The sequence below is a fragment of the Corvus kubaryi genome, unplaced genomic scaffold (assembly GCF_017639235.1).
Source record: "Corvus kubaryi isolate FWS band 111438036 unplaced genomic scaffold, C.kubaryi_AGA036_p1.0 37387, whole genome shotgun sequence".
NCBI classification, from domain to species: Eukaryota; Metazoa; Chordata; class Aves; order Passeriformes; family Corvidae; genus Corvus; species Corvus kubaryi.
The window spans coordinates 14,161,383-14,188,324 of NW_024581129.1; the positions used below are offsets into that span (position 1 = coordinate 14,161,383).

At 54.2% G+C, this 26,942-nt stretch overlaps 2 protein-coding genes across 8 annotated transcripts; one reads left to right on the plus strand and one right to left on the minus strand.

Moving 5' to 3' along the window:
* Positions 1-2: 2 nt before the first annotated feature.
* Positions 3-3,284, minus strand: MSS51 (MSS51 mitochondrial translational activator). The gene is made up of 6 exons (XM_042037520.1): positions 2,633-3,284; positions 2,186-2,341; positions 1,848-1,972; positions 1,115-1,678; positions 531-624; positions 3-457 (listed from the first exon to the last, which is right to left on the minus strand). The coding sequence occupies exons 1-6, from the start codon at positions 2,923-2,925 to the stop codon at positions 187-189; spliced, it is 1,503 nt and encodes a 500-aa protein (XP_041893454.1). The 5' UTR covers positions 2,926-3,284; the 3' UTR covers positions 3-186.
* On the plus strand, positions 2,277-26,571 carry CFAP70 (cilia and flagella associated protein 70). 7 transcript variants are annotated; one of them, XM_042037503.1, is made up of 26 exons: positions 2,277-2,357; positions 4,560-4,671; positions 6,901-7,087; positions 7,382-7,477; positions 7,804-7,883; positions 8,921-9,094; positions 9,487-9,669; positions 10,080-10,171; positions 11,193-11,319; positions 12,336-12,470; positions 13,972-14,106; positions 14,650-14,727; positions 15,191-15,279; positions 16,755-16,815; positions 17,995-18,186; positions 18,800-18,931; positions 19,750-19,875; positions 20,359-20,492; positions 20,591-20,706; positions 20,862-21,008; positions 21,915-22,010; positions 22,690-22,778; positions 23,502-23,654; positions 24,970-25,131; positions 25,305-25,394; positions 26,428-26,571. In XM_042037503.1, exons 2-26 carry the CDS (start codon positions 4,564-4,566, stop codon positions 26,554-26,556), a joined length of 3,111 nt encoding a protein of 1,036 aa, XP_041893437.1. In that variant the 5' UTR covers positions 2,277-2,357; positions 4,560-4,563; the 3' UTR covers positions 26,557-26,571. The 7 variants fall into 7 exon arrangements, with proteins under 7 accessions (XP_041893437.1, XP_041893436.1, XP_041893439.1 ...); XM_042037502.1 differs by lacking the exon at positions 2,277-2,357 and adding an exon at positions 3,599-3,769; XM_042037505.1 differs by lacking the exon at positions 2,277-2,357 and adding an exon at positions 3,599-3,769 and having other exon boundaries at positions 7,843-7,883.
* The last annotated feature ends 371 nt before the right edge of the window (positions 26,572-26,942 follow it).

Consider the following 26,942-nt stretch of genomic DNA (forward strand, 5'->3'; position numbering starts at 1 on the left):
GCTGGTTGCTGGTAGTGATTTATTTGGTGCTGTGGAACGGTGCCATGCCTGTGCTCGGGTGCTGAATCCCCCAGGCCTGCATGTGTGCAGTGAGGGGAGTCTGGATCACTGATCCCAGGATGGGGAAATGGGGTCCTGGATGGGATGGTGAGGCTCTGGGGGTCAGGTGGTCAGTGCAGGCAGGAATCAGCCCAGCCCTGAGGCAATGCCCCCAGCCACAGCAGAACCACTGGGCTCTCCTCCCTGCCAGCCATCATCATCCTCCAGCTCCTCGGCCCCCAGCCCAGCCTCTGCTCCGAGCAGGGCGATGTAGTGGGAGCTGCAGTAGACAGGTGCCTTGTTGGGGCTGGAGTAGACCTGCTCGGGCCGCAGTGAGGCAAAAGGGTTGCTGGCGTAGCCCACAATGTGTGTCTCGAGCTCCACGAGGATCTGCAGGGACGCCTTCAGCTCCTGCTCACTGCCAGAAGAGAGGAGAGGCACCATCACTGGGTGTCTGTGCCGGCTCACCGGGGCGGCAGGGCCGTGCTCACCTGTACACGGTGAAGAGCACGGGCAGGCCATAGTCCCGCAGCAGCAGCAGGGTGGGCAGCCAGCCCGCGAGCAGGTCTGGGCAGGCATGGAAACCTGTGGGGACACAGACGTGAAGGTTCCACCTCTTTCCCTTCCCACCCTGGCCCCGGGAAAAGCCAGCTCCAACCGCACCCACTCTGTGCTGGACATCCCAGAGTATGCGGTAAGTTTGGCAGCCCTCAGCAAGGTGGGGTCTGGCTCCCCCCCAGCATGTGGGGCACCCCAAACTCTGGGTCCTGGGCTGAGCCACAGCACCGAGACCTGAGGGGAAGGATCTGTTTCACCTGCAGGTGGGTGACACAGGCAGGACAGAGTGCCTGGTGGGGAGACAAGGCAGGCACGTCCCAGGGGGCCCCCCCAGCTGCCCGCTGTGCCTTGGTGCAAAGCCCTGGGCACGTCCCAAGCCGCCTGCAGGCTCAGCCCCAGGTGCTGCCATGGTGCTCAGGGCAGTCCCTGAGGAGTGCATTGCATGTGCCCTGTAGGGATGTCCCCATCCCGGCAGTGGGGTGTGAGGGTCTAACCCCTCCACGGTGCAGGCACTTACCTGGGTGAAAGCCCACCACCAGGTCAGGACGGGCAGCCAGCTTGGTCTCCACGTGGCTTTCCCAAAAGTCGTGGTAGAGCCCTTTGTAGCTGCTGAGATAGACCCTCCCTCGGGGTGCCAACGTGGTCAGGGGTGGCCTCATGATGGGTCCGTCCACCACGTCCACCCCCACCATCACCATCTCCACGCCCTGGTGCCCCGGGAACATCCGTGTGAGCTCGTCGTAGTCTGTCAGCCGCGTGTTGAGGGTCTCCACATGGGAAGCCCCCACCACGTGCACGGTGAGGGGCCTGGTGAGAGGGTCGATGCCGAAGAGCCGCAGTCCCAGGCCGATGGTGAGCGGCCGCGAGTGGAAGTCGGTGACCAGCCGCCGGATGGATTCCCGCAGCTCTCCGTCCTCCGGCCGGGGCTTCCCGGCGTTGGCCCAGAGCAGGGTCATGTAGCGGCCTGCCACGATGGCACCCAGCTTCTCCTCCAGCTGCTCCTGCATGGAGAACCAGTCCTCCCAGCCCTTCACGTCCCGGGCAGGTTTTGTCCAGGTCTCCGTGGGAAATGGGATGTCTCCTGGGGAGGCAGGAGGAGGTTGGAGGGTGCAGTGGTGGTGCCACAGCCCAGGCTGCTTGTCCCACCTGTGCTGTGGGAGTGGGGCTGGAGAAGGGACACTACATCCCACCACAGGACCTGAGCAGCCTGGGACGGGGGTCAGGCAGGCCTGGGGGGACACATGCCCCACCTGTGAAGATGAGCCACTCCACCAGCCGATCCAGAGCCACCAGCTTCAGCTTCTTGCAGAACTTCTTGTGCAGCGGCCAGTTGGCACGCTGGCATGCCACACCGCAGTAGTACACATTTTGGCACCTGGGCAGACGGGCAGCATGCCCAGCCATGGAGGGGGGGCACAAACCAGCCCACCGAGCCTGGCTCCCTGCCACCCCCTCTCAGGGCTGTGTCACTGTTTTGGAGGCTGGAGCTGGGCACTGGGGTCAGACAACCCTCACTTCACCCCACCCACCAGGCTGGAAAGGAGGGATGGATCCATCCCTGTGCCATCAGACCATCTCCCCACCATACCTCTTGCAACGCCGGAGGCTTTTGGGGTCCGGCAGGGCATCGGGGAGCTTCTTGCACTCGACACAAAATTTGAAGGTGTCCTCCATCTTCTGGAACATGTCAAAATACGTCCGGATGCCAAAATCGCTGCCTCTCTTCCTGCCGTCCATGGCAGACCTGCAGACATCAAAGGGTGAGCAGAATCCAGCCCACTGCCACAACGGTGGGGCTGATGTCCTGCCTCTGAGGCTGCCAAGATTTTTAGCTGCAGCCAGGAGCATCCTGGCTTGGGTGGGGATGGGGAGCCAGGCACTCTGGAGGGGTCCACCCAGGAGCCCATGGGCTCCCCATGGGCTGAGCCGGGAGGGTGAGAGGAGCCATGGGAGCTGCTCCAGCTGCTGGGAGACACACGGGATGCACTGCCCGGGGGAGGGGGTGGGGAACTGGCACCCATGGGTGCTCACTCACTTGTAGTCCTCGTAGCTCTTCATGTTGAGCTTCTGCAGGATGACGTGGGACAGCCCCGGCACGTTGCGGTCCATGGCCTGGAAGCCCAGCGAGTCCACGTCGGGAGCCCTCGCCGCTGGCTCCTCCGGGGCCTTCTTGGAGCGACCTGTTTTGGGGGCAGCGCCTGTGGCTGGCTGGGCCGTGGCGGCTGCAGGAGACACGGGTGCGGGCGAGGAGGCCGGCCCGGGGGTCTCCGGGTGCTGCCGGGGTCCCCCGCGCCGCCCGCCACCCCCGCGGCGCCTCCCGCCCGCCATCCCGCTCCTATCCCGGTAATGCCGGGAGATCCCGAGCAGTCCCGGAGCCCGGCCCGTCCCGGCCCGCGGCTGGGCTCAAATGTCAGCCCCCAGGAGCCGGCGGTGCAGACGGCCGTGGCCCCTCGGAATCGGATAGCGGAGCTATTCTGGGCATCCCCTCCCCGGGAAAGGGCCAACCCGCTCCGGGGGTCCGGCTCCCGCCCCAAAAGCCGCGCTGGTGGCAGTGGGGTGCTCCAAAGCGCTGCAGCGTCCCACACTGCAAAATCTGGGGGACCTTGGGGGGCTGCCCAAGACCGTGCGGCCCCTCTGTCACCATAGGGACATAAAGTCACTGCCTCAGCCCCCCGCCATAGGGCCCGCACCCCAGCCCGGCCGGCGGGGACCCCCTCCCACCCCCTCAGAGCCCCCAGTGGGGTGTGAGGGAGTGCCTGGGTGGGCACCGCGGCTTCTACCAGCCGGGGCGGAGGCCAGCAGTGGGCTGTGGCAGCAGGCGGGCGCACCAGGCTGCAAAGGGGGACATGGTGGCCCTACAGCACCGCCAGCTCATTCGGGACGGCCCGGGGGGACCGCCGCCCCACCGGGGGCTGGTGAGGGCTGCCCACACCCATCATGGCGGCGGCCGCGGCCTCACGGGCACGCCCCCAAACACGCGGGGAAGGGCCGGGGTCCCGCGAGGTTTCGGGGTCCGGCGGGAGCAGCCGCGTCGCTGTGGTTACGGGACGCGAGCCCTCCGCCGAGTCTTGGAGGCCGCAGGTTCGAGCCCCGGCGCCGCACGCTGCCCCGGCGGGCTCCCGGTGAGGGACTGCAGGATCCCCCCGGGGCGGGAGAGCCTCCAGAACTGTCGGTGAGGGGCTGCAGGAGCATTCTGGGGCAGGAGAGCCTCCAGGCCCGTGGGTGAGGGGCTGCAGGAGCCCCCGGGCCAGCAGAGCCCCTAGGCCCGTGGGTCAGGGGCTGTAGGTACACCCCAGGTCGGCGAGATCCCCGGGACAATCGGTGAAGGGCTACAGGACCATTCTGGGGCAGGAGAACCTCCGGGTCCGTGGGTGAGGGGCTGCTGGATACCCCCGGGACCGTCGGTGAGGGTCTGCAGGAGCACAGCAGGGTGAGAGCACCCCCGGGCCCAGCAGTGCTGCCCTGAGGGGGCTGCCAGGCCTGGGGGGTGTGAGGCGAGGGGGCCGTGGAGTCCCTGGGGCGCCCTGAGGGAATCCGGAGGGATTCACAAACCTGAGGAACAGATGGAGCCAGGTCCCCACGGCATGTGGGAGCCATGAGGGGACGGGCTGGCAGCTGCCGGCCTTGGGCCCACGGGGTCACCATTAACTTAAGCAGGGAGTAAAAGAGAGCCAGGGAGGTACCCGGTGCTGGGAGCTGAGAGCAGCCTGGCATAACAAACCTTTCCTGGGAGCTGCAGCTGAGTGAAGCTTACAGAGATGGATTATTTTCACATTACATTTTTCCCAGTCCTCCCTGCACCTCGTGAGAGATTCGTCACTGCCAAAGCCCTGTGCTTTCAATGGTGTTTTGACAGCCAAGCCCTGAATAGCGCTCACAACCAGCACTGCTGTGTCCTGCAGAGGTATCTGGGAGAGGAATGGAGCAGTTTCATGTTTCTTTCCTCATTCTTTCTCCTGCAGAGCCATGGAGGTCCCTGCGGAGCTGGCTGGTGGGAAGGACGCTGCTGCATCTCTTCCCAGTATGTCACAGCCAATACCAGTAGAGATCACAGTCGTGAAGGCTCAGGACCTGGTAAAGTTCTGAAAATATCTCTACTAATTTAATAAACAAGGCCAGAGCAATTCTGTATGCACAGGGATCCCCTGTGAGAGCAGCTGGGGGGTGATAAGGCTAAAGGAAGGAGTGGTGGGGGTATCAGAGGTTCAGCAATGCCACGCTGTGGCTTCCTCCTCCCTGCTGAGGAGTTGACACAGAGGAAAAAGCTTGTGAGGCACATGAATTGGGGAACGCACCTCCCTAGCAGCAGGCCAGAGATACTGGGGTGAAATGTACCTCCCTGCCTCCTCTAACTGTATGTAAATGGCAGGTTTTTTAAGCAGAACACAGGGAGAATGTGATCAGTGAGGCAAATACCTGTGAAAGGACCTCACCTTGGGAGTAAAGCCAGATTTTCATCCCAGCTCCAGCTGTTTAAATCATATTGAAAGCAATAGGGTGGCTCTGGTTTTAGAAAGGCAGTGGATCCAGTGCAAGGCTATGAGCTGGTGCCAATGAAACCACCACTGGTGTGATTTCCATGTGATGCACTCAGCTGTCCTTAAAGTATTCCAGAGGCACTGGCATTTGGGAGGGAATGTGGAGGAGAAGCTCAGCTCCTGCTGCAAGCAGAAAAAATGCAAATCCCTGCTTCTGCTCCAGCAGCAGACAGAAAAAGCAATCCAAAAGCACCTGCTTGAGGCTTTTACATTGTAGTATTGAAGTACCTCTTACACTGATAGATTCAGCAAACAGCAGCTTAGGTGAGGTATGAGGTGAGAGGAGGATAAACAATGCTGGGAAGAAAAGACTCATGGATTGATTGCATCTGGAATGTTGCTTTGTGGTTCTGATTGCTCCACCGTGAGAAAGGGCTGTACAGAAGGGAGGGGGGGTTACAAAAGGGCAATAATCACGGCAACTATATGAAAAAAAATCCGGCTGTAAGAATGTGGAATCCACTTCTGGCTATAAGTGTGGAATCTGCTTAATTAGAGGCAATGTAGAGAAGGATGAGAGAGGAGCCTTGGATAATTAATGGTACAGGGAAAGGTTAATTGGATTCTTCTGTTTAGCCATTCATAGGATGTATGCTCAAGGAGACAGTGAGAAGGGCCGAAAATTAAAACCAAGTGAAAGAGATCTCTTTTTGTGTAAGAACCAGCAGGCAACTAATTACCCCAGTGACAGGGAGAGAGGGAGCTGAGGGCGGGTTAGGCATCCCTGTGGCTCAGCACTAAGGAAAAGCTGGGTTTGGGTACAATGGTCCTTGTGTTCAGCCACTTCTCTGTGCATTGAGAACTAAACCGTGTTTCTGCTGCAGGGAGCCCTTTGGTACCTGCTGCCCAGCACTTCCTTTGCTGTGCAGGTGCCAGATGCTGCCCATGTGGGACCCCAGTGCCACATGCTGTACCCTCACTGTCCCTCTCCAGCCCTGTTTAAGCCCCTGTGTTTAGACATTTGAAATTCAAAGTAAAATCTGAATCTCCTCATCTCTGATTAAAGCAAAGTGGTATGAAGGTGGTGTAACAACAAATTGCAGAGCTCCCAAAGAGCTTGCTGGAGCCCTTCCTTTGATTTCATAGAATCATGGAATTGTTTAGGTTGGAAAAGGCTTCTAAGAGCATCAAATCCAACCTTTAACCCACCACTGCCAAGGCCACCACTAAACCATATTCCCAAGTGCCACATGCACATGTCTTTTGAACACTTGCAGGGATGGGGACTCTCCCACTTCCCTGGGGAGCTTGTTCCAGTGCTTGACCACCCTTACAGTGAAAAAAATTTTCCCTAATATCCAGCCTAAACCTCCCCTGGCACAACTCAAGGCTGTTTTCTCTTGTCCATTTCAGGACATTCTGCACTATGTGACATGCACAGGTGTCCTGTGAGCTCATCCCTCTAGCTCAGGAGCTGCTTTCTTAGGAGACAGCAAAGGTCTCAAGCTTCCTGGAAGTACAGAAATATCAGTGGAGTATTTTGGGATTTGTTTTAGATGTGTCTTTCCTGAGGTGAAGCCTGGACCTCTCTATCTCCCCCTGCCACAGCTCCTGATAATCCTTGGGGCATCATGGAGCAGGAAATTTCCCTCCTAAAGATGGGAGGGTGAGGTCCAAGCTCTGCTTCTCTTCCCCATTCCTGTGGTAGAACAGACCCCCACAAGCGAGCCCTATCCTGGTCACTGACCTGAGCTGCTGCCAGAGGAACTCTGATCCTGGGATGCTGCTGCAGACCCAGCTGCTCACTGAGCTCTTTTTTTGACAGAAAACTCTCAAAAGCAACGTGCTGGTTACATTGGTACGTGTGGAGTACAATGGAGAAGTCCTGGGAGACTCCCCCAAGACTGATGTCCTGCCAAGTGGGACAGCAGAATACAACTTCAGCACCAGCTTTGAGTGCAGCCCCGATGGGCCCAACTCCTTGGATGTCATTGTGCAGAAACCACTGCTCTGTAAGTACCTGGTGCCAGATCTCCCACCCTGGAGCCGGGTGCTGTCGCTGCAGGAGTCACTGCTTCAGGAATAGCACTAAAGCAGCAGCAGTGGGAGGCTGTCAGCACTTCTTGCCCATCTCTGCCAGCTGGAAGAATCCCCTTTCATGTTGGCCGGTGCTCCTTTGGCTTTGCTGTGCTTGTCAGCCTTGGGAGGTGAAGAGGAGCATGTGCCCGAGCTGACACAGACCCTCCCCAGTGCCTGACCTGCTGGTCCAAGGAACTCTGCCAGCTCCTCTCTTTTTATCTCCCTAGTGACCGTGCTAGAAGTGGGGCCAAGGGAGAAGAAAAAACCGGAGAAAATCACTCCTCTTGGCCAAGCTGTGGTGGACCTTCTACCTCTGCTGCAAGGTACAGCATCGAATTCCACAGCCTACATGACCACTCCTTGCTCCCTGGCACTTTTTGATCTCTGCTTATGGACCCCTGACTACAACTTACTTCCTTTTGACAAAGTGACCTTCAGAGCTCTACAAAATCTGACTCGGGGGGGGAGAGAGGGTAGCTCAGCATTCAGAGTTAGACCATGATTTTGCCTCATGTAAGGTGTCCCTGCCCATGGTACGGGGCTGGAACGAGATGATCTTTAAGGTCCCTGCCAGCCCAAATCATTCCATGACTATGATTCTTTGCAGAGGGTCTCACTTTAGGCTGCTCTCATTCCTGTTTCTTCCCAGGAGTGCGCTCACTGAAGGTCTTTGCTCCTTTGTATGCAGTGCCTGCCTCCTCATCAGAGAAGCTTCACCCCAAGGCCACGGTATGTGGAATTTGGAACTGTTCCTTTCCTCATTCAGCTCTCTGCTGCTTTTTAATGGGAGGGAGAACATGACTCAGCTGCCTGGCTCATCACGGATGTGGTACAGCCCTATATGTTACAGGCTTGGAGGCCTTTCCCGCTCCCTCTGACGTCTGTCCCTACTTCTCTCTGATAGGTGAAGTCGTGCTGGGAAATGTTAATGTGTGCAGCTACCCAATTGCTCTGCAAAAAATAATAAAGATGGAAAGCACAGTGCTGAAAACGCCCAAAAAGGCAACGGCAGGGTCACCTGCCCAGCTTTATTAGCCTTCCTTTCTGCAGATAAAATGTCTGAGTCCATTATTGTACAAACTGACTGCCTTTCCTGCGAGGCCCTTATTCATTCAGCAGGTTGCAAAGTACCCAGTGACTAAAACAGGGAATGAAGTATGAGGCTGGGAAAATGTGTCCAATTTTGCTCCTGAGCCTGCCTGCAGTGAGCACCGGGAGCGAAGTGGAAGGGTGGGTATCCCATTACCAGCTCTGTGTTTAAGAGGAGTTCACAGTGAGCAAGGTGGGGGGGCACTCATTAGGGAGGACAGGTAATAAATGCTGACCAGCTGGTTTTCCCTCACACACCATCCATCTGGGGCTGGGACAGGTAATTAAAGGCTCTCCACACAGAGCATGGAGATAGGGCAGAGGCAAAGCTGTGGCTCTCTGAATCACCAGGGGAAAAGCATCATTTTCCACCCTTGATGTTCTTTCTCTGTGATTCCTTTCATGAGACCCTGCCTCTTTCTCCACAGCTCATTTTAAGAGACCCCTGGGGCATGTGCCATACCTCAGCTAGGCTGTGCTTTAAACAAACAAATACCACAATTGAGCCAAATTGGTCCTGAAATTCCTTTCCTGTGCTGGGCTGTTTTCTTTTACATCGGAGATGAGGCACAAGATAACATCATACATTCTGGCCTTGGGTTTCTGCTTGTTTCTCCCTAAGTGCAGGCAAGTTATAATTGTCTATTTACTGGCTCTGCTTTATCCTTGTCTCGCAGGGTGGCCTTGAAGTGACAGTGAGCACCAAAGAGCTCCTGCTCTCTGCCACCCAGTTCTCAAGTGGGAACCTCCTGAGCATCACAATGGAGGCAGCTTATTCTGTCCCTGGAGTCTTTACCGTTGAAGGCCAGCAAAACTACATGGCTTGCTTGCAAATACCAGCAGCTGGTGAGGTGAGAATGGTCCAGGCACAGTGACAGAGGGTTTGGCTGGGTTTGGGTTGTTCTCCCACCCCACAGAACAAGTGTCCAGGCACGTGGGGTGCACAGCTCCCGTGCCTGTGCACCAGCAGCCTTTGTTGGCAGGGCTCAGAGTCTCTGTGGCGTGACGTGTTTCTTTAACACAAACAAAGGTCTGTTTGGAAAGATTTGGATTCAAACTGGCAGGATTTTTTCCACGTGGCTCTTTATTTTTATTCCATTCTTTGCATGCGTGTGGTGGAGTGCATTTTCCAAGCCAGGCACCCTGTACTGTTGCTTTGCTTTGTTATCCCAGCTTGGAGCAGCTGGCTCTTGCTCCTGCTCCTGTTAGAAAGGCAAATCTTTTGTTTCTTGTGTCTCTCTAGAAGGAATTGCTATTGCTCTTCCAGAATGGCATCCTGAAGGCTGATGGTGAAAAAGAACCATTGCCCCGGCCCAAAAACTGGCCCCTTGGTACCATCCTGGCCCCTGGTGCTCTGGCCATACCCAACTCCTTCATTGTTGGTGGGCCCTATGAGGATGAGGATGGAGACCTCACCAGAAGCAAGGTGAGAGAGGACTGGCAGGTTTGGAAGAGAACCAGAAGGGACTGAGAGACTTGATATGAAAGGGAGATGGGTGGTCACTGTGCAGTGTCCAGCACAGAGATGGTTCCCCTGGGACAGCAGGCATGCTGACTCACTGCAGGAGGTATCCCAAGGGAGAATATGGCAGGTCTGGTCCCAGAAAACACCCACACTGGGCTGCTGGGCTGGGAGTTGTGTTATCTCCTGTGAGCCAGGCACTTAATGCTGATGATGTCTGCAGGAAAGGCTGTCAGCCTCTCAGCAGGGCTGGCCTGGCTATGGGCACTTGGACACCTCTGTCTGACTCACATTCCCTCCTGGGGACATTTTTGAGGATGATGCAGGCTGTGGAGTTTGCTGTCCTGGCTTTGACTGCACACTGTTTCTCACAGGACAGGGAATTCAGGAGGCAGGCAGAGAGCACAAAGAGAATCGTGTGGGACACGGAAAGGCGCTGTTACCTGGACGCTGCTGCAGTGGCTGTGTAAGGGACCTGAGGGACCCACCCCAGAACATGCTCAGATGAATGACCTGAGGCAGGGAGCAGCAACGTGCAGGTGCTCTTGGACCTCTTTGGGGTCAAACTGTGGCTCTGCCTCACCTCTCATGGCTGCTGGGGCTGTCTCATGGCCACAAGTGTTCACCTGAGCAAGGGAACAGCTCTTGAACTGCCTTGAACTGCTGGCAGCAGCTTTGTTCTGCTGTGCTGAGAGAATATGAATTGGCTGGAGCTGCTGTCTCCAGGCCACAAATGCTCACTCCTGCTGCCAGCAGCTGGGGCTGGGGGCTGGTCCGTCCATGGTTTGAAGGAAGGGGCAGCAGTTATGGTGAGCAGACATGGAGTAGAGTGGTCTCCACAGCTCTCCTCTGAGCTGCTAATTAAGTTTTTACTGAATCCCAAACACATACAAACCTTTCACTCCATGTAGGCACTCTTCATTTGCTTTTTTATTGGGTAAGTGTTGCCTGTAGCAGCTCCCGATCCGCTCAAGATCAGGATGAGTGTTCCATTTATCTTTGAATCCTGCTATTTTCTGGCCTCAGCTGAATCATGCCTGTGCATTTCACAGCCAAATTACTCCTTGTGGGGAAATACTCCCTTCAATCTTGTTTGATTTTTAAAATTCTTTTCCCTACGCATCCATCCACCTGCCTGCTGGTGTCAGAGTCACCAGCCACATTGAATGCAAGCTCAGGATCCACTTGCTCCGTACAATTCAGGATTTATACCAAAGTTAATCACATTCCTTCTTACTCATTTCTGAAGTAACTGAGGGAGAGAAAAAACCTGGTGTGTTGCTCCCACAGTTGTTTTAAAGCTGGCTGTGCCATAAATGCACACAGCAGTGGATAGAGGAGGAAATGTACCCATCCTGCCCCAAATCAGTGTACCCATGGCCAGAGGGTGTTTGCTGAGGGAATAGGGTGAAGCAAACCCAAGAGGGGCTGCTGGAGCACAAAGGAGGGTGGTGGGGGTCTCCAGCTGGGTTTCTGCATCTCCTCAGTGCATCCTGCATCTGCTTTGTGCCCAGCCTGCAGAAGCGCATTGCCGAGTGCCACTACTGGCCCGTGGAGCTCTGCAAGATGTCCATGGCCTCAGGTGGCAAAGGGAAAACCAGCAAAGCTGACAAGGTAAAAGTGGGGTCTGGCCCGTGGAGTAGCATTGCATTATCAGGCATTTTCCTTTTGAGGCCTTTGTGATACCAAAATCATCCCTGAAGCAGCCAAAGTGAGTCAGAGAGCAGGAGGCTTTGTGAAAAATCAGCTTTATAGGGCTGTTAAATGGATGCAGCGTCATATTTTTTCCTTATAGCTCTCACTGATGGACTGTGGTAGCTCAGTGGAAAGGGGACAGGGAGAGAATACCTTTTAAAATCACAGAATAGTTTGGGTTGGAAGGGACCCCAGACTCCATCTCCTTCCAACTCCCTGTGTCGGGCAGGGACAGTTTCCACTAGACCTGTCCAGCCTGGCTTTGAAGAGAATTAGAAGTAATTCACTGAGCTGATCTTTAGCCAATGGGGTTTTGGAAAACCTTGAAGAAGTTCATGCATTCTTTCTCGGGCTGTAGGTAAGTTATGCTTTTGCATCTAAACCAGGGGGGTTGAGCAGAGAAACAGCCCCTTAGAGAATGGTTCTGCTCCTGGCAGCTGGCTGTGTGAGAGCTCCTAATCTATTCCAGGGCAAAGTCATATAAGTTGGTGTAAATCCCTTTCAGCACTCACCAGTGCCAGGATTTTGCAGCTCTGATGATGATTCTTCTCACCAGGCCTCCCACACCTCCTAAGCCATTTGGTTTCTGTCCAACCTGAGATGCACAACTCTGGGAGGATCACCTGGATTTCTAACCACACAGCTGATAATCTTCCAGCTGTATCTCAACAAGACCGTCCTGAGGAATAGCAGAGTGCAGGAATTAGAGAGAAAAGCTGCCCCATGGGGATTGGGATAAAATTAATATTCTACATATGGAATGACTCCAGTGTGTTCATCCAGGTTGTCTCGGCTGCGTGCCAGTGACAGAACCACTGGCTCATCAGGTGCATCAGTTTGCTGTGTGGCCTCCTCTTAATGAGATTGGTGACCTTGTTCCCTTAAGGAGAATAACAGTCTGTTCAGGATCTCAGTCCCTTGCTCTGTGTTTCCAGGGAGATGAGGACAAGCAGATTGCCTTCCATGGCGTGGCATATGTCAACATGATGCATTTGCTGTGCCCTGGGGTGAAGCAGATCCGAGGGGCCTTCCGTGTCTTTAGCTACCAGGACAGCGAGGTGTTTGAGAAGGTGAGAGCAGCAGGCTCTGCTCCAGCTCTGCAGCTGGCTTTGCACTGAGGGGTTGGGAGCAGGCAGTGTGGGCAGGGGGGTGTTTGGGAGCAGGCAGTGTGGGCAGAGGGTTATTTGGGAGCAGGCAGCAGGGACAGAGGGTGTTTGGGAGCGGGCAGTGTGGTACTTGGAGCTGGATCTGAACCGTCAGTGCCCTTCTGTTGATGGAGAAAAATAATGATACAAGCTTTTAGGTGCAGATTTCTCCAAGGCAGGGGATTTCTGGGGGGCTGTGAGCAGGTTTGGGGGCTGAGAGAGGCTTTGAATCTCACTTCACTCCCTCCTATGCCAGCATGCTCCACTTTCCCCAGTCTGGAAGATAGGCAAGGGAGCTGTGTTGCTGGGAAGAGCAAACAGTGGCTTTAAAAGGATCGCGTTACCCCCGGCAACCACCAAAAAAGCTGTCACTGGAGCTCTTTCAGCTCTAGCTCACCGAGGTTTATTTGTCTTCTCATTTTTCCCTCTCTGTTACTAAGAGTGACACTTACATCTCCATTTTCCCCCAGTCTATCCCTCCTGGAACAGACCTGAGCTTGTTTCAGGAGGGCAGATGCACAGCCTGGTTTTGCCACCCACGTTCCCTGTGGGGCTGCGGTCCAGGTGCCGGAGCCGGGTGAATTCCAGCCCTTCTCCTGATCCCTGCTCCCACTGGCTGCTGCAGAGCTGGGGTGGACACAAGTGTGTCTGCTGGGTTCTGCTTCCCTGCCATGAATAATGACCCCTTGGCTGCACGGTGCTGCTTGTCCTGTGCCACTTATCTGTCACGAGATACTTTGGGTTGCTTCTTGCTCTAAGGAGTTTCCCTACAGCCACTCCATCCTCTCCCCAGGATCCCCATAACTCTTGCTAGCCCAGTTCCTGTAACCAGGATGTGTGGGAGGGAACAGCCTGTCTAGGTGGTCAAACACGGTGTAAACACACAGTCTGACAAACCCTTTCCTTGCATTCCTTGGTGTGTGTCAGGGAGGCTGCTCCACACCAGAGAAGGAGCTGGAAGCCAAGAGATGCTATCAGGCAGGTGGGGACCCCAAAAATGTGTAGAGCAGGCATGGTGAGAGTAGCCAGATTCATCCAGCAGTCCCCATCACCAGGCAAGTCCATAGCTCTGGGGCAGGTCTAGGATCCCATCAGGAACTCAGGATCTCGGATCTGGATTCCAGCATGTTCACCACATATCTCAGGCAAGGGTCAAGGGCCAGTCCTCAGTGATAACACAGCTCTTTGAGGGAAGATGGAGAGACCTCACTGAGTCTCAAAGCCTAACCTGAGGCTTCATGGCTACACAGGATCAGAGCTGGCCTGGAGCACCTGCAGCTGAACTTTAGGAGGAGAGAATGAGGTTACAAAACTTCTTAATGCATTTAAGACCCTGACAGTGTGCTCTGTGATGTGAGAGGTTAAGGCAAAGGAGTGAGGAAGCCTGCTTTGTCCCTTGATTCTCTCTGTTCCCTCTATTTTTCAGACCAGAATTCAGCACAGTATTTTCCGGGATCTCAGGTCACAGCTCAGTCTGGCCAAGGAAGGGTTGGGGACCTCTCCTGTTTCCAGAGCTGCTCCCACTAAGGCTCAGAAGGAAGACAAAGATTCCAGTGGAACGGTGAGGTCTAGGGAGGCACATGGCACCATGGTTGCTCTGTTTCCACGTCACAGGCAGTTGGGACATGCAGGGACCAGGGATGGATGCTGTGTTGCCTCAGCCAGCTGAGAGATACTCATTATTCTAGAATCATAGAATCTCCTCAGCATGAAGGGATCCACAAGGATCATGAGTCCAACTCCTGGCTATGCACAGACACCCCAGCAATCCCACCCTGTGCCTGTCAGTGTTGTCCAAACACTCCTGGAGCTCTGATAGCCTTGGGGTCATGACAGTGCCCAACGACCCTCTGGGGGAAGAATCTTTCCCTGATATCCAGCCTAATCCACCCTTGGCACAGCTCCAGCCATTCCCTCAGGTCCTGTCACTGGTCACAGAGAGCAGAGATTGGAGCTGCTCTTTGTGAGGAAGCTGCAGCTTTCCCTTTCCCTGAAATCGTAGGACATGCTGCCTGAACAAATGCACCATCTCACACCCTGAACTTGCAAAGATACGAGATTTATTGAGTCGGAAACAAGAAACATCTTTTCTTTTTCCTAATAGTTACTCAACCCATCCAAAATCCAGTTGTCAGATGGCACTGGAGGATCTGAAAATGTCACAAATCTCCTTGAAGGACAGGTAATTATGTCTCTCCAAAGAGAAGGAAAGACTGTAGAGCATCACTATGCTGGTGTCTCACACCTTTCACACAAATTCCTCAAGAGTGAGTTGGACAAGGGATGTTTTATGTAGATGCTGTCCCAGAGTTCTTCCAGTGACGTCCACCCGGAGAGCAGACTGGCATTGGGCTAGAAGGTCTCTGTAAATTGTCAGGCATTTATTTTAAATATCCCTTCATATTTTGGCTTCTTCCTCTGGAATGCACATTCTTTCTGCAGGCAGATTGATTGTCTGGGCTCTCTCCTTTTCCCTAGCCTGGTTTCTTGAGCTGGATTTTGCTGCTGTAACTCATGCCGAGGGCGGGTTATAAAACAAGCTGGATCTCTGCAGTTTGGAGCTCTGTGGCTGTGTGCTCAGTATTTCATTGTGCCAGCACTGGCTGCAGACAGCACGACCCAGAGAGCAATGTTTATCTCCACAGTACAGCGAGGCAGGAACGTTCCTGGTGATGGAGATAAAGCTGGACAGGCCCTTGGTCCCAAAGCGGCTGCGGGAGGAGCTCGTCAGACGGTGCGTGAGGATGGGCTGTGGGGCTGACAGCTCCTCTCTGCAGGGTGGAGAGAGGCTTGTACAGCAAACCCCCCTTGGAACACTCCATAAAGAGGGCCTGAGACAAAGCCCACAGGAATCAGGGGGAGGATTTGGCCAGACTGCTTTAGACGTGGCATCTGGTGTGTTGGGAAAACACTTGTTCATCCCAGCTGGCATCTCCCTGCCATTCCTCTCAAAACAAGAGACACCAGAGCAGCACAGCAGTGTCTGTGTTCCTGTCTGGGCTTTGTTTCCCACTAATCCCCATGTGCTTGCCTCTTGCATGTGATGTTCATTGGCTTGGTCAGTCCTGGCCACCAGCATGGACTGTCCTGGGTAGTGCTGCTGTTGCTTCACCAGAGCATTCTCTCATTTTTAGCTTTCCAGAAGTTTTCTCACAATATTTTACCCATTCCTCAGCTTTTGTGTTAGTTTTCATGTTGTTCTGCTGCAGAGCTGCTCTTTCATCTCTGCTGCTTTTCTGAACTTCCAGTTCCTGTCCAGTGGCAGCCCTGCTGTGTTATGGGTTAGAAAGGCATAACACATCTAATTTATGGAATAAAAAAATAGAAAATGCAGCAGATTAATAAAGTATAAGAGGTGCAGGTTTGTGTCTCTCAAACAGAAATATCATCCATTCGTTGGAGGTATGTGTGTTGTCCTCACGGCTGCCTGCTGTCTTCCAGGAGGATCAGGCTGAGCTCCTCTTAGAAGAGACCTTTTCCTGGCCTATTTTATACATTTCTACTCTTCTGCAGTGTGTGTGGATTCAGCATAACTCCTCTTTGTTCACCTGCTTGTGTGCATCTTGGCTTGGTGGGCTGGATTGTGTTCTGAGGACTGAGGGTGTTCTGGTGTCCAGCAAGCAGGAAATGCTGAAAAAAATTTTAATGAATTAAGGTTGGTTTGGCACCAAGGATTTTAAGTCCAGAATCCCAGAATGATTCAGTTTGCAAGGGACCACTGAAGGTCATCTAGTCCAACGTTCATGTTCAAGCGGGGTTCCCCAGAGCACGTTACTCTGTGTCCAGATGGTTTTTGGATATATCCAGGGAAGGTGACTCCACAGAGAATCCTGCTGCAGTGCTCAGCCATCCTCACCTTAATAAAATCTTAGTTAAAGAGTGGCCTGGGCTGTTTAGTGACCAAATTCTACAGAGCTTTCCTCAAGCTGGTTCCTTCCTTACACCTGTTCTACAGAACCAGCAGCTCCAAGAGTCAGATCTGCCACTCCAGGAGAGCAGTTTGGGTCAGCAGTAAATGTTAGCCCTGTCATGATGAGCCACAACCATCAGCTGTAGGGACCTGGTCATTCTTGGTCTGAGACTTCAGTTTTCCTCCCAGGTCCCTGTGAGGTGTCTCAGGGACACGATGGCAGGTTGGAGTCCTCCCACTCTACAAGCCAACATCCTGGGCAGTGGATCTGCTGATCTCTCCTCTGCTCTCATTGACAGGGTCAAGGAGATGATTCATCCCAAACCTGAGCTGCCCCCCTGGACAGGAGGAGCCAAGAAGGTACGTGTGAGAGCCTTGCCACCATTCTGCCACTCCATCCTGCCCTCATCCCTCTCACACAACAGAGACTTCATTCTCAGCCCACAGCAACGAGATGAGGTTTGATGAGGACAAGGGTGCAGGGCCACAAAGGTGGTGAAGGGTCTAGAAGGGAGTAGGGCCATATGAGGAGTGGTGAGGTCACTTGGAATGTTCAGCCTGGAGAGCAGAGACTGAGGGCAGAGCTCATTGGGGTCTGCAGCTTCCTCACAAGGGACAGCTTCAATCTCTGCTCTCTGTGACCCGTGACAGGACCCGAGGGAACAGCTGGAGCTGTGCCAGGGGAGGTTTTAATGGATATTAGAAAAAGAGTGCCCAGACACTGCCCAGGCTCCCCAGGGAATGGGCACAGCCCCAAGGCTGCCAGAGCTCCAGGAGCATTTGGACAATGCTCTCAGGCACAGGGTGGGATTGCTGGCATGTCTGTGCAGGGCCAGGAGCTGGACTTGATCCTTGTGGATCCTTTCCAATTCAACGTATTCTATGATCCTAGGAAATACACAGAAAAGGAAATGCCTGTATGTGTTATCTCCACAGCAGTGTGCCTTGGGAACCCATTCATCACTTGTGTTCACATCCCATTCAAAGGGAAGAGATGGAGAGATGGAGCAAAGGGAGGGAAGGCAGCCATGGGGAAGGAAGGAAATGGGATGCTGGGAAAAGAGGCTAACAGAACCTTACATTTATCCTGTAAACAGTCCCAACAATTTCTTGTCTCAGACCAGCCCCTGTGCTTCATCAGACTCAGACAAACCTGAACAGAATCAGCCCTGACCTTTCTTGGGTCACCAAGAATTTCTGAGGATCAAGATTACGGAGGTTACAGATTCTGCTGAAGAGGGCTGGCCATGGGTTTCAGGGCTCCCAGTAAATGAGATATATTTTACTCACAGCCAATTATATTGCTATAGGAGAGGTAGCAGTGACTGGAATACTGGGTTGTGATGGAAAATCCTAGCAGGAAGGATTTTGTGTTTACCTGTAGATATTTTCTCAGCCCTCAGGCGTGGACAGGAAAGGATGTGTGACAGACTAATTGAGTCAGGTGGAGTTAATGGGAGGCGTGGGCTGTGGCAAATCAAATACATATCAAGGTTGATTGCATAAGTGGCTTGTGAAATTTATTTATGTCTTTCCTAGGCAGTGGAAGCTTATGAAAAATGTGTCACCAGTGTTGCTGCTGCCATCCTGAGGGAATACCATGAGCTTTTTGGGAAGCAGCTGCCTGGCCAGGGAATGATAGACCATGGAACCCTGGAGGAACAGAGGCGTCAGCTCAACTACGAGCTCAATACCTCTGGGAAATATTTTGCTTTTAAGGAACAGCTAAAGGTGAAGACTCCTTTGTGCTTTTTGCTTCCTTGCTTGTTTTGCCCTGACAGTTTCTCAGGGAGGCACTGCTTTCCCATGGTGGTAACTCAGGATGATGTGGTGCTCCAGAATCCTTTCCTGCCACCTGGAGCTGTTGCAGTGGGCACTGAGGGGACAGGATTCCCCTCTAATGGAGCAGGCACCGAGCTGCTTTGGTCCCACACCACGAGAACACTTCCTTTCAATGGGAGCTAGTCACATCCATTTGCCCCATGCTCATAACCTGAGAAAGGCAAAGCTGGCTGCTCTCACATTCCCAGTCTGCCTCGGCAGGGAAAGGAGGTTCCACTCTCTCAGCTGCTCAGCCTCAGCCACGCTCTTCCTGGAGACCCCCTCTCTGTCTTGAGGAGATGAGCCATCCACATGCTGTCCCCTAAAGGGTGTGTCAGGGAGGTGGGAAAGGAAATCCCCCTTGCTTGCTTTTTTTACTTTTATCAGTGGTGGGCTGGATTTATTTCTCAAAACTAAGTTGGAGCTTCAGGCAAAATGAATATGTTCTGTCTCTGTCTGATTACAGAGCTGGTGGGGGGCACGGGGGAGAACCTGCCTTGTTCAATGTCCTTTGTCTCCACAGCATTCTGTGGTGAAGATTGTGAGGGAGAAATACCTGAAGACCGAGGCATTTGAGAACCAGGGGCAGCTCCAGGAATTCCTTAGTGAGCTCTACGTGTTCCTCGTGGGCCACATGCACATTGCCCTCAACAAGGTAGGGGGAAATCTGGGTGACTCGGACCATGGCTTCACCGTGGATCCAGGGCACGTGAAGGACTTTTGCCTTCAAGACAGAGGCAGGCTCATGCTTTCATCTGCTGGAGTTGTCACATGTGGACCATGAGCCACACTCGAGGCAAGGTCCAGTGCATTTGAATCCCACTGCTCAAAATCCTGATGGTGGGATATGTGTGAGATGCCCCTGGTAGAGCTGCTGTAGCTGGCATGTGGGGAGGGTGGCTGGCAGAGTGTGAGCTGGGGTCACCAGTGAGAAGTTTGTCATCACCTTGATCTAGGAAATGCTGTGAATAATCACAGAATCACAGACAGGTTTGGGTGGGAAGGGAGCTTAAAGGTCATCTCATTCTACCACCTGCCATGGGCAGGGACACTTTCCACTGTCCCAGGTTGCTCCAAGCCCCAATGTCCAGCCTGGCCTTGGACACTGCCAGGGATCCAGGGGCAGCCACAGCTTCTCTGGGCACCCTGTGCCAGGGCCTCCCCACCCTCCCAGGGAACAATTCCTTCCCAATATCCCATCTAACCCTGCCCTCTGGCAGTGGGAAGCCATTTCCCTTTGTTCTGTCCCTCCATGTCCTTGTAAAAATTGATATTGCCCTGTCCCTGTGTGGCAGAGGTACCTGGGAATGATGGGAATGTGTCCCACCACAGAGCAGCTTGCCTTTCCCAGTGCCCAGCCCCAGCCATACTGGTCTGTACTGTGTGTGGTGCTGATGTGGGACCTGCTGCCATACTGGGATCACATGAACCACTCTTCCCTTCCCCAGGGCTAACTGTCTCCTTCCCTGCCAGCTCCTGTCTGGGGAAAATGTTTCTTCTACCCCTACACCCTGCACAACCGATAAGCAGCTCTGGCTCTTTGCTCGTGAAGCTGAAGCCAACAGGGACTTGAAACTGGCCTCTCTCTTCTACAGGCAGGTAAGGGAGCCCCAGTTCTCTCCTGCCCATCACCTGTGTGGGCTGGCACAGTGGGGCTGCTGCTCACAGCTCAGCCAGCCCTGGCTGTGGCAGAGGAAGGAAGGAGCTGAGCATCGCCAGGATACTCAGGCTGAATGGGAGGGATTTTCCAGGGAGATGCTGCTCTCTGCAGGATGTGAGACTGTCCCTGGACTCCAGCCTTGAGGCCAGGGGAAATGGGATGTACTGGGTCAGTTCTGGGGACACTGGGCCCTGGGAGACGTCAGCTGGAGCTGGAGGACACGTGTTAGGTGGAGGAGACTTAGAGGAAGTGGGCTTCCAGCATGATCCCATTTAGGAGACACCCTTGCATGTGATAAACAAGGGCTTGATTCCTGCTAAACAGGGCTGGGGTGGCCAGGGAAGCCATGGTCATTCCAGAATTGTCTCCCCAGTCCATGGCATGTGCTGAGCCTGACTCCAGTGATAATCTCTGTTGTCTAGAGAATAGCTCAGGACCAGTGCAGCATCCAGTCCTGGCTGGACTATGGAGCCTTCTGCCTGCTGCACGAGGATGCCACCAAAGCCCAGGAATGCTTCAAGAAGGCCCTTTGTCTGGACCCCCAGCACACCCAAAGGTGTTGAGTGCTCCTGGAGGGTGGGTGGGGAGGGTGGGGAGTGTATCCCCCCCACCACTGCTGGGGCTGCAGGGCTGACTGCTCTGCCCCTGCCCCAGCTTGCTGCTCTGTGGGATTGTGGCTGTCAAGCTGCAGCACTATGAAGAGGCAGAGATTTTCTTTGAGGATGCCTGCTGCTTGGAGCCATCCAGCATCATAGCCTGGACCCTCTCAGGTACAAAACCAAGCCAGTCTGGTGCTCAAGGTATTCCTGTAGAGCCATGCATTGTTCATGCTCCCAATCCTCTTCTCCCTGCTCCGAGGTGAGGGCTACAGGAAGGATTTTGCTTCCTTTGGGTGTCTGCTGATGCTGCTCTATCTCTCCCACAGGTTTGTTTTATGAGCTGCAGAATAATTATATTCGGGCAGAAAGGAACTTCCGTGAGGCTAAGAAGCTCCTGCAAGCACAGCTTGAGGAGGAGAGGAGAATCCTTGAGGCTGCTGAGGCAGAAGGGAAAAAGCCCAGCACAGCCCCAGGTAACAGGCAAACCCAGGAGGTGTCCTGACATCAGGGGCTTGGAGCTGTGTGGGCAACGGTGGAAGGAGAGGAGAATTTTTAAGAGGAGGAGTACAAAGGGTAACGGTAGAAGATGTGGACTGTGAGCTAGAACAGAATTCCGTGGAAGCTGTCACTGTGAGTTCCCAGCACAGCTCACAAAGCTCTGCCTCACCACTCCAAAGGGCAAACCAGCAGCTTGGCAGTGACCCTGAGGCCAAGGCTTCCTTTGGAGCCTCTCTGAGTCCAGCCTGAGCTGAGACTGTCTGTCCTGAGTCCCAAATATTTGGCCAGGCTGCAGGAAATGCTGACTGGCTTTATTTTTAACGTTATCACCACTCATGCAGTGCCTCAGGCATGTGGGTTTTTGTCCCTTCTGATAATGAGGAAAAGGATATTCATAGAATCGTGGCATGTCTAAGGTTGGAAAGGACCTCCAAGATCATCAAGTCCAACTGTTAACTCAGCACTGCTGTGTTCACCTCTAACCCATGTCCCCAGGTGTCACATCCACAGGGCTTTTGAACACTTCCAGGGATGGGGACTCCACCACTGCCCTGGCCAGCCTGTTCCAATGCCTGGCCACCCTTTCTGTGAATAATTTTTTTTCTATTATCCAACCTAGACCTCCCTGGTGCAACTTGAGGCCATTTCCTCTCATCCTGCCTCACCCTATATCTGTTTCTGGCTTCACATGGTAACCTTGTGCTCAAAACCCCAGCCCCAGGTATTGCCTCCTGCAAAGAAATTTCTTCCCAGCTTTTAAAACCTGATAGATCTTTTATATTTTCTCTCTTCTCTATTTTTTTGTTGTTGTTGTTGAATCATGTTCTAAACTGGGCAGTTTATGGCTTTCCACCAAATGCTTGTTGGGGGTTTTATTCCAGAGGAGATTCCAGATGGCTCAGCTGACAAACTGCCAGAGGTGGTGGAGGGTGTGACATCCAAGGAAGAGGCTACAGCACTGCAGGAAGCCCCGGAAGGTTTGGGAATGGGGATGTGGAGAGCTGGGAGATGGTCCTGTGGGAATGGTGGGGAGTAATGTGGGAGCAGTGAGCCATGGTCCCCATGATGCCAAGGCCTGTTGTCTCTCCTGAGCCAGGGAATCTGCAGGCAAAGCAGATTCACCCTGCCTTTCAGAGCAGCACATCTCAGGATGGACAGCCCGCAGGTGAATGCAGCTCTCTCCCTCACGTCACTGCACCCTGCACCTTCCTTTTCTTCCTCCTGAGATGCCAGCTCTGAAAGTGTCCCTAGGGATCCCCTCAGGTTCTGTGGTGTGTGATCTGCCTCCTCCACAGCCCCAGTGGTGGTGGAGATGGCAGTGCTGGGTGCCTCAGGGCCCGCTGGTTGGTTTGGGGAGGCAGGAGCCTCACAGTAGTTGTCTCTGACGAGCATCATTCATGAATTCCCACCTTTTTTCCTCTGGGTTTGGACTGGAAAATTAGTGGGTGAAGAGCGTAATTTCTTTTCAGATCTACAAAACTTAAGCCCTTCAGAAAGAAATGCTGAGTTAATCTCTGCTTCAGCCTCCCCTGCCACCTCCTGGGTTTTGCTCCATGTTGCAGGGATTTTTCTGTCCCCACTGGGATGTCAGGCCCTGCTTTGGCTCCAGAAATAAAAACCCCACTTTGGGACTGACAGAGACACATTTTCTTGCAGCACCATGTCCTGCTCCAGGACCTCAGCCACCTCCTTGCACCATCTTCATGAAGACAGTGGAATTCCTGATGAAAGTCAATGCTGTCTGGGTCAGTTTAACAGGGAGTGGAGGAGTGGGAAGGGAGGTTGGTTGATTCCCAAAGAGCTCCAGCCAGCCCCTTTCTTGGGCTCAGGGAATGAGCCATGGCCACTCCAGAGGCCGAGCACAAGAGGGAGCAAAGCCACCATTGCCCAGAGATATAAAAGTGTGGCCAGGCAGAGTATTGAGCCCACAATGCTGGCTGTGAACACACAGCCCAGCACTGCCTGCTGCACAGGGAACAGCCAGCTCAGGAACGGTGCAGGATGCTCTTCTCTGTGCATTCAGAGATGGGATCCATTATTGTGATGCTTCCAAGATGCCTGAGCTCCCTTGATGCAGACACTTGTGTATGTTAGAGTGATTTTTGTATCAGCTGTGGAATGTGCCTGTCCCACCGAGTCATCTCTGGGATCTCTCTGGTTGCCACATTGTGCTGCCTGCCTAAATTTGACATGGCAGAAAGAGTTGCTTAAAGCAAAACACAACTAGATGGAATCATGGAATGGTTTGGGTTGGAAGGGAACTGGAAGTTCATCTAATTTCAACCCCCTGCTATGGGCAGGGACACCTTCCACTAGACCAACATTCAAAAGAGGGGAAAAAGAAATTTCCTTTATGTTTTCTGTTCGTGGAAGTCAGACGGGTGTCAGTCAGCCCTCCTGCCCCGTCCTGCTGGGGTGTCCATGGTGTCCCTGCTCCCCTAACCACCACCTGTGTCATTCCTCCCCAGTTTGTTCACAAGGCACTGGCCCACGAGCTGCTGAGCCTTCAAGGAGGCCCCACCTGTGCCTACTACCTGGCACTGGCCTGGACCTACTTGCTGCAGGAAGACCTCCCCAGATGTGAGGAATGTGTGTGTGAGGCCATTCGGATCGACCCCACGGTAATTCCCATGCAGCCCTAGTGTGTGTGAACCCAGAGCTCCTGCTTCATTTCCACTTTACCATTCCTAGTCCAGAGCATTTCAGCAGCCAGGGTTGTGGCTGCTGCACTGCTCTCTTTGTTATCCCATCCTCACAGCCTCCTGTCACTCCCTGCACAGGCAGACAGCATCTCAGAGCCTGTCTCTGCCTTTCCCTCTGCAGCATCTCCCTTTCTTTTCTCTTTGAATAGATACATCCTGATCCTCTCTCCCTGCGTGGGCGAGTCGGGTTCTGTTTCATGAGAAACAAGGTTGCTATTGAGCTCTCTGCAGGGAAGGTGGCTTTGGGGAGGCAGGTTGAACGGAAGGCAGGGGGAAGGTGATACCTGGGAATGCTGTGTGTAGGCAGGGCACTGGGCAGGGAGCTGGAGGGGGATCCCATTGCTGGTGTCCTGCAGGCAGCCCACTGACCTTGACTCTCTGCATAAACCCTGTGCCGATATCACAGAATCATGGAATTGTTTAGGTTGGAAAAGCCCTCTAAGATCATCAAGACCAACCATTCCCCAGCACCACCATGTTCACAATTAAACCATGTCCCCAAGTGCTGCATCTACACGGCTTTTAATTCCCCCCACGGATGGTGACCCCAGCACTGCCCTGGGCAGCTGTGCCAGTGCCTGACCACCCTTCCCATGAAGGAATTTCCCCAATATCCAACCTAAACCTCCCCTGGCCCAGCCTGAGGCCGTTCCCTCTCCTCCTGTCCCTGTTCCCTGGCAGCAGAGCCCGACCCCCCCGGCTGCCCCCTCCTGTCAGGGACTTGTGCAGAGCCACAAGGTCCCCCCTGAGCCTCCTTTGCTCCAGCCTGAGCCCCTTTCCCAGCTCCCTCAGCCGCTCCTGGGGCTCCAGCCCCTTCCCAGCTCTGTTCCCTTCCCTGCACACGCTCCAGCCCCTCAATGTCCTTCTGCAACTGAGGCCCCACAACTGCACACAGCACTCGAGCTGTGGCCTCCCCAGTGCCCAGCACAGGGGAGCACTGCCCTACTCCTGCCAGCCACGCCACTGCTGACACAGGCCAGGGGCCATTGGCCTTCTTGCCCACCTGGGCACACCTGACTCTGCTTCAGCCACTGCCAACCAGCACCCCCAGGTCCTTCCTTTCCCACCAGGCAGCTTCCAGCTGCTCTATCCCCAGCCTGGAGCACTGCACAGGGAGTTGTGATAATACAATTGAACACTGCTCAGCTCCTCCTGTCTGCTACTTGCAGGTGTCCCAGCCCCCCTCCCAGGTGTTTCTCCCATCCATGTCTCACTCCTGGTTTTTGGTGCACAGAATCCAAATGTCTGGGCTCAGAAAGGGCACCTGTGCTACCTGAAGAAGGACTTTGACAAGGCAAAGAATTGCTATGAGCGAGTCATCAGCTTTGTGGAGGATGCTGTGGATATGCACATTGTTTACCTGCGCCTGGGCTCCATCTACCTGGAAGAAAAAGAGGTGAGGAGCCAGCAAGGCTGCGGAGGGGAGGTTACCACAAAACAAATCACTCCCCCAGCAGCAGTGGGGACAGTGGGTGTCTGAGTCCCGTGGAAACAGGGTGTTTTGGCAAATCTCTGTGTGTGGAGTGATGTGATGATGCAGAGGGAACGTGTCTGTCTCTCTCCTGGCAGTACGGCCGGGCCAAGCAGATCTACCTGCTCGCCTGTGACAACTCTGCCTCCTGTCTCACCTGGCTGGGCGTGGGCATCGCTTGCTACAGGGTGAGTGCAGCTGCCTTCGTGTCCTCTGGGCTTCTGTTGGTGGCACGGAACACAGGGTTAATTTTTGAAGGATCCCCTGGTTTAAAGCAACTCTGGGCTGCCTGTGAGCCATCGTGTCCTGTGTGCTGTGACAGCCCCAGGGTGGCACCCAGACGGTGTCACCTTCAGCCCCTGCTCTGGGAACACCTGGATGATGTCACCTTCAGCCCCTGCTCTGGGAACACTTGGATGATGTCACCTTCAGCCCCTGCTCTGGGAGCAACCATCCTTCCCCCTCATCCCAGCTCCTGCCAGCACCTCCTTCCCCGGGGTGTCATGGCAAACAATCAGGGCTCTGCTCCAAGTTCCTGCCTGCACATGACCTGCACGTCACCACCAAGGCACTGAGTGGGATGTCAGCAGGGAGGAATCTCGGTGCTTTCCCTGTCCAAGGGAATCCAGCGCCTCTGAAGGGCTGCCAAGGACACCTAGCCACCAGCAGTGCAGCATCTCCCCAAGGGACACCTTGCCAGGTTCCTTCAAGGGAGTTTGCCTGAGGAAGCAGTCAGGGAAGGAATTTGAACTTCTGTTTCCCCCTTGGCCAAATGTTTACCTCCTGGGAGGCTGGGGAATCAGGTCAGGGAGGTGAGTGGTGGCCTGGGCACCCCCTACCCCTGCCTGCCCAGAGCTGCTGCAGAGCGGGCATAGGGAGCAGGAATACAGCTGTGTTTCCTCATGGAGCTGGATCACTCAGTACCTGGAGGAACAAGGGTTTGTGCTGCTTTCCTTACAGCTGGAGGCTAATTTAGAAATAGTGAGTGATCCCCCAGGGATCAGCAGTGGGAAGCTCCTGCTCCAGACTGGGGATCCGGATGCTGGCACTGAGGGTAACTCCTTGTCTGTGCCCTAAATCCTTTCCCCTGCATTTCTATCAGGGAAGCCCTGCTAGGAGCTTCTGTTGCACTGATTTCTTCTGCTGTTAGAGCAATACCTGTTCCATTGGGAAGTGCCTTCTGCCTGCTCTTTCTCCATGCCTCTCCTTCTCTCCCTCAAGATGAAAGAGATGGAGGAAGCAGAAGATGCTCTCTCTGAAGCCAATGCCCTAAATAACACCAACGCTGACGTGTGGGGATATCTCACTCTCATCTGCCTGCACGTGAGTGCCCAACCCCTGCCAGCCTGATGGAGGGGGGGTTTATCGGGCTGGGGGGGGGAAGAGGGGTTGGCATCTGCTCATGAACCTGAAGAGCTGGTGTAGAGCTCAAACATTTGGGGGCTGTACTTGGGAAAGCGAGAGTTTGGATGGAAAGAGCATCACCCTGAGGCACTGACTGCCCTGGGGCACGTCCTCCCTGCTGAGCTTCTTACAAATATCATTTCACTGAGATCCCATGTCTTTCCTGAGGGGCTGGAGCGTGTCCAGGGAAGGAAACAGAGCTGGGAAGGGGCTGGAGCCCCAGGAGCGGCTGAGGGAGCTGAGAAAGGGGCTCAGGCTGGAGCAAAGGAGGCTCAGGGGGGACCTTGTGGCTCTGCACAAGTCCCTGACAGGAGGGGGCAGCCGGGGGGGGG